The 12,445-nt window shown below is 30.4% G+C and overlaps 2 protein-coding genes across 3 annotated transcripts; both read left to right on the top strand.

The window, feature by feature from the left end:
- The first annotated feature begins 406 nt into the window (after nt 1-406).
- LOC108691302 lies at nt 407-3,262 on the top strand. 2 transcript variants are annotated; one of them, XM_018198974.1, is made up of 5 exons: nt 407-499; nt 843-991; nt 1,339-1,639; nt 1,851-2,044; nt 2,627-3,262. In XM_018198974.1, the coding sequence occupies exons 2-5, from the start codon at nt 865-867 to the stop codon at nt 2,959-2,961; spliced, it is 957 nt and encodes a 318-aa protein (XP_018054463.1). In that variant the 5' UTR covers nt 407-499; nt 843-864; the 3' UTR covers nt 2,962-3,262. The 2 variants fall into 2 exon arrangements, with proteins under 2 accessions (XP_018054463.1, XP_018054464.1); XM_018198975.1 differs by having other exon boundaries at nt 425-461.
- A 5,874-nt stretch (nt 3,263-9,136) lies between these two features.
- LOC108691315 lies at nt 9,137-11,145 on the top strand. Its single transcript, XM_018198991.1, has 3 exons — nt 9,137-9,179; nt 9,612-10,122; nt 10,793-11,145. The coding sequence occupies exons 2-3, from the start codon at nt 9,618-9,620 to the stop codon at nt 11,143-11,145; spliced, it is 858 nt and encodes a 285-aa protein (XP_018054480.1). The 5' UTR covers nt 9,137-9,179; nt 9,612-9,617.
- The last annotated feature ends 1,300 nt before the right edge of the window (nt 11,146-12,445 follow it).

The raw sequence follows: 12,445 nt of genomic DNA, 5'->3' as shown, positions 1-12,445 counted from the left end.
AATTCAAATCAGTTTTAGTTTTTGTCCCTTTTCTAGCAGTTTCTTTTATCAACTAGTTTGAAAATTTAATTTCATTCTGTTATCAATTTTTGGTTTATTCATTGTTCGTTTATAAGATTTTGCTCATTGCTCCTAAAAGAAAAAATTCACCGTTATTACAATTTCTAATCATGTTATGGAGCAACAATTTATTTTGCAATTTCGCAACTTAACTTAAAGATTTGTGGTTAGAGAGATGACTCTAGAAAGAGATATATATTACTACTATTACTTAAGTGGAATGCGCGCGTGATCAGAAATTGGAATCTGAAACCCGCTTGCTTTCGTCCTTTACTTCTGATTGGTGCGCTCATCTAACGGCACTTGGTGAACCAGTACGTCGACTGCCAACAGTCGATCTCGCAGACTTGTAAGTGCTGTTTGAGAATCGCCACGAGAACGTTTTTTGACAAGGATGTCGCGTAAGGAATATCAAATCACGATAATATTTGACAGTTTGGTGAGATATCTGATCGTATTTTAACTTTTTGTCTTCTTTACAAATCAATAACATATTACTATATTTCGTTGTTACTATATTTTGTGTTCAATAGTCATATAATTTATTTTACACGTATATATTTAAAATATATGTGTGTATATAAAATATTTTAACATTGATGTTGTTATTGCAAAATAAAAGTGTTGTTACAAACAAAAAAAATAATTTATAATGATGAAATTAGTAATTTGCGCTAATTTAAAACGGCAGGAAATGTTAACTGTATCGATATGTGTGATGTGTATTTCTTCTAATATAAAAATATTTTATTAGAAATATTAATGATGAGACGTGATTGCAGGTGGTGTAAAGAAAAGAGTAGAATGCAACTGCAGCGGTTGTTGATAATTCTAGGAGTTCTTTTGGTATTGTCCTTGCTGGCGTGTTGTCAGTCTACCGGGAAAATTATTTTTCAGGTCAGCACTACCGAACATGAAGCAGATAAGCAAGGTATTTTAGTTTTTGAAATTATTTCTATTAAAAGACACGGATATGTCTTATATATATATATAATTGTGCCAAGTGTACACGTGATAGTCGCAAAACAGACCGGGTATTTATAAATAAATGTTTTGTTAATAACTTTTAACAATACTTTTAGTTATATATGTTTAATTTATTGCGCAATATATTCATTATCTAAACTTCACTATCTAATTTTTCACTATCTAATTTTTTCGTGTTACATAATTTAAATAAAAAAAATACATTTTTGACAATATTAATTGATGAAAATTTAAATTATTTTAATTTATTTTAATAAAATCAAAATTATATATAAACACTTATATTTTCAGAGAATCTTAAAGAAATTACATCACAGAGAGGATTTAATCCTGTTCAACATGTAGAAGATTTATTCAATTATATTGGTTTTGGAACTGGACGAAATGTTGATCCGTATTTGGCAAAGGTCAATGAACGTTGCTTAACTGGTGATTTAGCTGAATGTTTCAAGTCACAAGCGTTAAAATATTTTTCGGATTTTTTCGATCATGCTGAATATTCCTTAAATGATAACGTCCAAATTAAGCGAATGTCTGATCAAGTTGTAAGAGAAGTACATCGTCAACCGTATGAATATTCTAACGAACCTAGGTATGTTATCTATATCTTTATAGATATAAAAGTACACGCATATAATTATATATAATTGTATATATAGACATTTCTTTTTACATATAATGAATTTACGTGCGTCTAAGAAATACGTAAATAATTTTTCTAAATGTATTGATAATATATCGAGAGAATATGCTCCAATTATTAAATAAATACTGCGATTTCTAAATTAAAATATGTTGATTAGATCTGATGAAACAGAATGGGATCAAATGATCAATTTTATGAAAAGAAAGTTGGAAAAGTTTGTTAAAACAATGTCTTTCGAATTGACTATTCCTGAAGAGGAGACTGATCTCAATGATGTATATAAACCAAGATTTTTAAATGAAATCGCTGATGAAATTGATACACTTGAGGATAAGAAGGATACACTATTCTGTAAGTATTAATTTATTTGAAATTATTACACAAAAAATTTTCTTAAATATTTGTAATGATAAAGATATTTGAGAAAATATTTGAGAAAAATTCAAAAGCATAATACATATGCAAACGATGCTTGCAAATCCATTGTTAAGTCTGGGCAATCTAAATCATTTATCAGAAAGTCGATCAAAAAGAAAATTACTATTTTCTTTATTTTATTATAGCAATTATTAATTCTTAATTTATAATCACATTTATGTGTAATAAGTATGCAATAATAGAATGCCATTGTATATCATAGTCAATTAATTTCTCGGTTATGCAAAATTAATGAAGATAATATTTTTATTTAATATTTTTGTATATTTGCAAAGTTAGTTCTTTCTGTCAAATAAATTATTCAAATTACTAAAATATAAAACAATTAATTTAATAATAAATTAATAAATTAACTTAATTTAAAACTTAACTACTATGTTTATTAAATGTTGTTTAACTGTTAAAGCTATTTAAAAACATAAAAGCAAGATTAGATTACTTAAGTTATTTTAATTAATTAAATATTTATTAAAATAAATTTTGAATTTGTTTTAGCTCGTCATCGACTCAGAAAATTTCTTATACCCTTCTTACTTGTCGTAAAGCTTTTCAAAATGAAACTTCTATTATTACTACCTTTGATTTTGGGTTTGGCTTCATTCAAGAAGTTCCTTGGATTTTTGGCGATCGTCATACCTGGTCTAATAGGTTTCTTTAAACTTTATAAACCGTATCCAAGTTATTATCCCCCAGTATACACTAAAAACGGAGTTGCTCAACCTCATTATGAATCACATCCGAATTTTGATTATCATGGAGATCATTATGGAAATATAGATTCCTATGGTCATGATTTGGCATACCGAGGATATCAGCATTATAAATCCTAATCTTTATTGATTTATTTATTATATTATTTCTAAAAAAGAAACAGATTATAATCAAATAGTTAAAAATAAACTTTTAATTATGAAGATTATTTATATACAAAATATTTATTTTGATTAAAAAATGTATAAAATTTAAATTATTATAAAGCATATTATTATAAAGCATATTTTTTATTTAGTTCATATTCAACTAAGTTTTGCATATGTAAAACAATAACTTAAATATCTTGTATATATAATTGAAGCGTGAATGTGTAAGAGAGATCATGTATTTTTTTTTCAATAAAAATACTGAAATATAAACTTATTTTAATTTTATTATATTAATTTTATATTTATTGGAACATAAAAAATCTTTTTTTTACTTAATTTATATATACATTATTGTATATGTGTTTAAGTTAATTATGTATATTATATAATATACATATGTATACCATATAATAATTCGTTTTTTATTAATTTATCTTAATTAAGTACATAATTAAAATTTCATGTTAATATCAATATCATTGAATACACGTATATAAAATGTATATTAAAAGATATTCTATTTATATCGAAAAAATGTTTGAATCTTTTTATATACGTACATATATGCGTAATGGTATACAACTGACTTTCTTATTGTCTTAGTTTCTACCTATTATTCTTGCGCTACTTTTATGATATATGTTCGCAATTTCGAGAATCGATGCATAGTATCGCATGATATGATTAATTTGTTTGTAAAAATTATAAGAATTATCGCAATTGGGTTAATAATTATGATATCAAATTAAGCAAAGAAGAACACGCTTAATTGTTTTCTGATCTGCTATTAAAATGAAAATAACGCAACTTTATTATAAGCCTTTCTATAAAGTCTCTTCTAAGTGAAAATCAACTTAAGAATTTATTATTAAAAGGATAAGATAAAACTTCAGCAGTCTGTGCATTATAATATATAGATGTATAAATTAATGCTTTTAAAATTAAGATAATTTAATATATTTAAAATAAAGTGAATAAATTATAGCATTTGTTTATACTTTCTTGAATTTTAATTTATTTCATTAAAATTCAATTTAATATTAAACAACTTTTTAAATATTATTTTAACAGCCTTATTAAAAAAGAGTTCTAGAAATTATTTAAAACACTCAGGAAAGACTATAATTTTTGATGAGAAATAAATCTTTCGGAGAAAGATTCATTGTAACCAACTTAAGCTTTAATATATTTCATATTCGTTTTCACTATGATACTTAAATTAAATTTTAATTCTTTCTATTAATAACATAAACAAATCTAAGCTAGATTTTTATATCTGTAAAAAATGTGTATGATTAAAAAATAATATATTTTTATTTAATTTTTTGAATATATGTGCGCGCAAGAGAAATAAAAATTATGTACAAAAACTTATTGTTTGTAAATATAAAAGTTTATAGAAAAGGTAAATAGATATAAGTATTGTAAAATTTATATTAAATTAAATAAGATTAGAAAAAATGGAAAGACTTTCAATTTATGGTTTTAATTAATAATTAATTTATTATCCGGTTTTTTTTATCCGATCAAAAGATATCGTTATACCTAAAAATACCAGTTTGATAGTAGAATTATTCGCAGATAGCTGACTTTTGTCGAAATGTCTCTTTATAATTGCATGAAAATACTGCGTGCGGTTTTACACCGGTTCTCTCTCAGGTGCATAACGAGGAACTATCTTGTACTTACATAAACCGGTTCGATATGATTCTCACTCGCGATCCAGAGAATCGGATAGAATAGACCCGCTGACCAAGTGGCCCCGTTTGCTGAGATGACCGGAAGCTGTTGATCATCCCGCGATCTATGGAAAACAATTCGATAGAAATGTCAGTTTTAACCCTTCAGAATTGAGGGATGTTGAATTATTTTTCAAAATAATCACGGACTCAAAGAAGAAATGAAAATATATACACTAAAGTTACAGAAAATAATGATAGTAAAAACCAAAAAGATAACGAGAACGTCACATTAAATTATATTACACTTCCCTTCTTTTTAGATAATATTTACATCTCCTTTTTTTAGATAATAAAATATTGATATAAATAATAATGATTAAATTGAAGTAATCTGATGTACGTATTTGTAGTATTTTTTATATCGACTAACTTGTTGATAAAAAAGAAATTAATATAAAATAAAAAAAATATTACATATATAGATAAGGATGTTTTTTTATGATTATGTTATGAAAAATTTTCGAATACAATGCAAATATTTGATGGCAATAATTTGTATCTGACAGAGAAGATAATTTTTTTTGTTCCGCGATTACGGAAGTGAAAGAAGATTATGAGTGAAAGAAGATTATTAAAATATAAGCTATGGCATTACAATGCAGTTATTTGATCGTCGTGTTGCAAAGAAAACACAGTAGTACGTGCGAACTAGTGCATTTATAATAACATAAATTTTCCTAGATACTCAAGCATATCTATATCGAATTACCACCAAGGACATTGATGCTCATATGTATTGTAAGTGCAGTACAGCGAAAGCGATGCTCGCATATGCGTATGTAAAATGGGCCATCTGACTTTTCGGGTATTTTCTATTAAATTACCGGAAATGTCCTTGTAAGGAATGGCTTGAAAACTTTCTTCTATATACTTTCTGCATTTCTATCGGCGATTTCATTTCCTACATCACTCGTTTCAACTCTAAGTAACAATATATGACTGTACAGTTACATGCACTAAATAATAATTGTCAATGTATATACTTACGAATAGATCTAATTGTTAATGTTATGATTCTTCAGTTTAAATCATACTTTCATATCTTTTTGCATTATCGTACAATGATTCCAAATTATAATATAATTAATATATATATATATTAATTAGTGTGGGATTTAGACAGTTACTCAGAGATATTTACTCAAAACTTTATGTTTCATCGACTATCTATCTAGCGATGTTATTTGTAGTTTATGTATATTTTATAAAATTTGTATATTGGGTTGTCCGGAAAATTCGTGCCGACTAACCTATATAATTTAATAAATATATACTAAAATTTAAATTTTCTGCGTTTCAATTTTCCTTCAACATCAGCACGAACTTTCCGGATAACCCATACATTAGATTTATAAACTTTAATAAAAATAAATAAAAAAGCAATTTTTTTTTTTAATAATCATAAAGTAATCATTTAATGGTTCAAAATAATGATGAAATAATCTTACATAAAATGTAATTATATATTCGCATGTTAATATCACTCTACTTATTGTTAATTTTGAATACAATGTACATTCCGGATCCTGAATGAACAAAATGCCCGTTCGGAATTCGACGTAACGGTGCACGGAGCACCAAAACACTCGTTTGCGAGTGCCTTAGGTCTCACGATGGTGCCAGTTGCGTGGGGAAAGATCAGTTAACGTGTATATGGACGAGCTTTCGCGTCTAGGTCGCGACGTTAACCTCTGTACCGCGAAAGTCGCTTTTACAAGAAAACGGGTTGAATTCAAGAACGAGAGAGGCGGATGTGGTCGTTTTCCTCGATATTTTCTACGCCTCATTATCCATCCAGTTAACAGTATTCGATTTATTTAACAGATATTTCAGATTATAATATATGGTCTTAAACACCATTTCACCCAGCGCGTTTTACTGAACGATTATATTACATCTTCATTTCGTATTTGCATAAATAAACATAATATACCATACATGTTGTAACGAGATTGTGAAGATTATTCTAGTATTTAATATTACATATATAATGTTTACATATATAATGTTTAACATGATTATTTTAAAATTGGCATATCTAATATGCCAATAGTAAAATATATATTCGCATCACTGATTTTGTTTGCCATAATTATTACGGCCAGCATTTATTGCAATAAAATATTTTTCATCAAGAAAATTTACGGATTTCTTTGATGTTAAAAAGTTATATAAAATTATCTCATTACGAAGTGGATATCTTTTCATAGATTATATATCTCATCATCTCGTGAAAAATGTATTATACATAGATTGTATATCTTATCATTTCATGAAAAATGTATTTTGTCAGACAAGCTCAATGAGAAATTGTTTTCAATATAACAGTTCATTGTTATGTGTGTGTTTATATATGTGAGATCTCATAATTTAAATTAAACCACATCATATACATGATTAATTATTAAGATAATGAAATTTGATACCAGCTCGCATAACTCTTGGCAGTCGTGTGAAACGTGCCTCGCAATGCTTAGTTTAGTTTGTAGATTATATAGTTACTTTCTAGAATAATTTCTTAGCTCTATATACTTTGTCTGTTGTGAATCAGTTGTGTAACGGGTATTACAAGTCCGATAAAATATTAATGATCTTTGCTCATTGGAAAATGTGACTGAATGATGCCTAAATATAATAGCACTCAACTTACGTATCCGTCACATGTGACATGCAATGCGATAAATGTGTAATTGACGATATCTTTGCTGCTTGTCTCTTTACCTCTCTTTACTTTCCTCGGAATTATTGTAACGCAACGCGGCTTTCTATTCGTTTGCACTTTGATTTCGTTTTGCAATCGAAATGACGTAGACAGATTTACGAGTGAGTTAATGAATGACGAGTGAGCACATCCGATAGTACTTACTCCTCAATAAGAATCTTATTTAAGAATATCGGGAACAACGGAAGCAATAAAATTAATCGAATCCGAGAGTTGCCTGATTGTCATCAGACAATACGTAGGTATATATGTGTGTGTGTGTGTGTGTGTGTGTGTGTGTGCGTGCGTGCGTGCGTGCGTGCGTGCGTGCGTGCGTGCGTGCGTGCGTGTGTGTGTGTGTGTGTGTGTGTGTGTGTGTGTGTAACATTTGATTAGATATAACGTTGTCTACATGCGCATAACTATGCGAACGTACGTGTTAGAGTTTCTCCTCAATCCTGAATCCTTGTCATTCTGGAACAAACGTATATCCGGTGCATCTGCATACCGTCGCGCTACCGAAGTATGTTAATCTGATTTTATGCAATTGTTACGGTCAACTTTTTATAATTTTCGGAAAATTAATTAAATTATATCATAAGGAGAACTAATTCAAAAATCTATGGATATTAAATCCCTGTCGGATTACTCTGCTCCAGTAATTTCCTCGAACCGTGCTTGTTTATCCCAGCTTTCTTAGCATCTTGGCTTTCTTTCCTCATGGTTAAGTCTCTCTACCCTAAAAGTCTATGAGTGCGTAGAGAAGGATCGTGAAAAGACGCAGCTAGAGCTGCGATTAAGGTGCCGTACAAGTCGCACGCTCATATAAGGTAGATGCTTACGCATTTGCGAGTCGGGGATGGATGGCATGCGTGCTCTACATCCGTGACACGGTTCTCGCGGGCGGGCAGGTTGGGTAATGGTCCATCAGAACTACAGGGGAGCTCGCATGTTTCCATGCGGCTGTTTATGAATCGCGCGCCGTACGTGAGCCGTACACATGCCGCTTCATCTACACGTAAGAATACGCGAGCGATGAGCCGCTACTCGTTCGCGAGTTTATGACGCCAGTTTACACGATGCACCTTGCATCGTTGGGAACCAGTTTGCGCGCAGGAGGATGCAGGAGAATGACGACGACGATGCCGTTCTCTTCCTCCCAAGAAAAAAAAATACGCTAGCGTCGCTCTCTTTTGCGCATCGTTAGGCGTCGTGTATATGCATTGCGGCAAAATCAGTTTGCGGGCAAGGATGGCAATAAACTTTAGCTTCGGTATCGGGTTGATTTTCTCGCGCTTGCGAGATAATCATGAAGCGATTCATCCCACTACCAAGAACTATCTGAGTCTACCGTAGCAAGCCCATTGCAGCCACTCTCAAAGCCACGTTAAAGGCAAAAGTGGGCACCACTACCATTCGTCCATAGCCATCGCCACCCGCCATCAGCACCAACATCGTTTCGCAGAGGCCCCCTATATAGTTCCTGCGGGAAGTGGTGGGTCAACTTGCGACGACATTGTGCACACCTTGGTATCTATCTACTAAGGTGGAGATCTACGTATATAAACTCGTCGGGGCGAGACGCGAGTCAGAAGTCTCGTGCTACTCCTTGATCTACGTATCGGGATTGGGAAGAGAAAAATTCTTCGCAATACGGGATTAATCAGCTGGTCGGATTGAGAAAAGAGTCGCCGCTTTGCTTTATTCTTTTTTTATAGTTTTTAAAGCTTCGATTCTAATAGGTGGGTTAATTTATCATTCCGTTACTCGTGGATCACTGAATGCATGTTATACATCGTTCGAAAGCACATGCTTGAAAGTTGTATCTTATCTTGCACATAATTAGCATTTTATCATACGTTAGGCATTACATTTGTGTGATTTGTTTTTATAAACTAACTCTGTGTGTGCGTGTGTGTGTGAATCGAGTTTTTATTTTATAAAATTTATTTTGTTATATGTACAGACATTAAATCACTTTTCAGTTTTAATTTGGATTTTGATTGATTCATAAGATTTTTATTTGTTTTATTTTGTTTTATTTATTTTATTTATTTTAGATTTTTAATTTTAAATTTTAGTTTAAAAATAGTTTGTATTTTTTTTATTGTTAGTTAATAGTTTTCTGTGGCTATCTTGGAATTATTAATCTATATCGTGAAATATTTTAACAGAAAAGCATGAAGACGAAGAATTTCATATTGATTTTATTTGGTCTTGGGGTATGTCTGGCCAATCCTGTAGAGAAAAAGGAAAAGATAAGCGTCATCGAGCAGCAATCTGTGATGCTAACAGATCGAGCTAAATACGAGGAGGAACTTCTTCGTAAACTCAACTCAAAATGCTCCCAGAATGATATCAGCAGTTGTGTGATGTTGAAGTTGGTGACGTATATGAACAAGTTGCTGAAGAAGGCATCGATCGAGCTCACGGACGATATCGAGATCAGGAAGACGAGTCAGACGTCGGAAGATGTAATCACGTTCGAGGCCGGCAGAAGCAAGGACGATGAGATTCAAGTCCTTGATCTTGTTGTGAATAAAATTTACACCTTCATCAAATCGAGAAGTATTAAATGGAGAATTCTACCTGAAGATGATATTGTGGTATCCGCATCGGAAGATGAGACCGGTTCATTAAACTTAGGTCTGTCTATTGAACGCGCCGACAGATCCGTTCAAGAAGGTAATTATACCTTTTACAATATAATAGCTACCCTAAAGAAGTAAAAAAAAATATTTTGAATAGGATTATGTAATTTAATTAAGTATTAAGTGTTAGATATTCAATAATTTGCAGTAAACTTGCAGTAAACGCATCTATAAATATTAATTTATTAAATTTAATTATTCGCTACGCTTTTATAGAAGATTCAACAAAAATAAATTCGATAATTAAGCTCTAAGATAAGATTCTGTTAAGATCAAATAAAATACGATTATCTATTAATCATTTTTAATTTACAAAAATTTTATTTAACTTTAATTAACTTTAATTACTCAAAATTTAAATTAATTATTAACATTTTTGTTATTATAATATTATGTCAGTATTTAAAATAATATTCTGATAAGTACGATCTTTAACAAAATTATTATTAAATATAAGTGACGTTTCAGTTTTACTCTGATTTCAATTTTCACTATTTTCACACGAGTAAAGTTGTGTCACCGAATGCATAAACAAATAGCTTTCACCTTTACCTTGTTCATCTGCTCATTCATCTGCTTATCACCGAACTTTATTGCTTTCTTCATGGAAAGTATAATTATTTACCTGCAAAGTAGTTTCTTCGTCTTTTGCTTGACTAATTTGCTGAAAGTGACAATAGCGTAATTTGTTCCATCTTTTGTAGGTCGTGGAAAGAAGAACAATATGGGTCCATTGATCGCTGCGGCCGTCTTGAAGATTGGTCTCATCGGCGGTTTAGCGTTCAAAGCTCTTGCTCTCTTAGTCGGCAAAGCTCTCCTTTTGTCGAAGATCGCGCTTCTATTGGCTAGTATCATAGGTCTAAAGAAACTTTTCTCGCAAGGGAAACATGTAACCTATGAAGTGGTAGCGCATCCACATCACGGCTCGAGCCATTCGTTCGATCATGGTCATGGCGATAGTTACTCCAGTGGGTGGGCGAGAAGTTTCCACGAACAAACGCTGATTCCTGGACAGCCAGACGCACATGAGCTGGCTTATGCGGCGCATGTAAAGTGATTGATTCCTATCATTGAAAGCAGGATCCAAAAATCATTGAGATCGTTGTTTGAGATGAGAAGAGCGATGTCCTTGGATCCGCGTACTAAACTTCTTAAATCATTGTCTAGATCTATTTCATAGAATATTTATTTTCATCCATAATTACTCATTTTACTTTGCTCTTTTTTTCATTTTTCCTATCATCAACATCGTGATTTTCTTTATTTATTTTCATCTGATAACTCTCTTTTTCTTTTTCTTTAACATCTGTTATTATACTTAAATTTCCGAATGACTACACGATACATGAATACGTTAATGACATACAGCGACGCACATATTTATGACAATGGTGACATCAGAATGTCACATTATGATTTACGGATACGTGGGCAGGAAACTCTTGGATGCGTATGGAGGATACGCATCACAAGAATCTTACCTACCTACTTTCGCGATTGTATTTGTGAATATAATTGCAGATACTACGAGACTCTCGTCATTAGGACATAAAATTATGCACGAGCGTTATATTTTTCTCGCTTCTCACATTATAGTATTTAGATCTGTGATATCTTGGGAGCTTAGAATTATGTTCACGATGTGCATTAAATGTACGATAAATGTAATTATTCTACTTTCAGTTTGTATTCTTGTTGTATATTTAGCGCGAGATATAATCATTTTATATTGAATAGAAACTTTATTCTAGATAAATCATTTGTTAGAGGCTATACTTGTAACTATATTCTTGACGTTAAATGTGCGATTAAATGAACATAAAAGAATATTATTTTTTATCTTTTATTATTTTTAATTTTTATTTCATATTTATATTTATAAGATTATATTTAACATTAAAAATTTATCAATGCTAATCATTTTTAACTTAAATATTATTTAAAATTAGGACAAAAGATATTATGAAATAAGATTAAAATCAAGGTACGTGAATAATACGATATCAAAAATTCTCTAAGCTCTTTTTATTAGCTTTTCAAAGAAATTTCTATGTAATTTTAATGTGATGAATCGTTAAGAAAAAAGTATATAAAATTCTCTTTACGCTTGTAAATAATTAGTAAATGATAAAACAATTATATACATGCTAATTAATTTGACGATTATTTCATGTTGTAAATTAAAATTATTTTTTACAGAGAGTCTTGTAGTGATTTACTTGACGCAACAGACAGACAGTTTATATAGATACTTGTTTAACAGAAGAATAAAACCAAATGATAAAAAATCAAAGTAAAAATGACGAAAAATAATGACAGCCACAAAAAAGTGTATGCATATTTTATTTATATTAATA

The sequence above is a fragment of the Atta colombica genome, unplaced genomic scaffold (assembly GCF_001594045.1).
Source record: "Atta colombica isolate Treedump-2 unplaced genomic scaffold, Acol1.0 scaffold45, whole genome shotgun sequence".
In the NCBI taxonomy this organism is placed as follows: Eukaryota; Metazoa; Arthropoda; class Insecta; order Hymenoptera; family Formicidae; genus Atta; species Atta colombica.
This window is presented reverse-complemented; position numbering and strand designations above follow the sequence as displayed.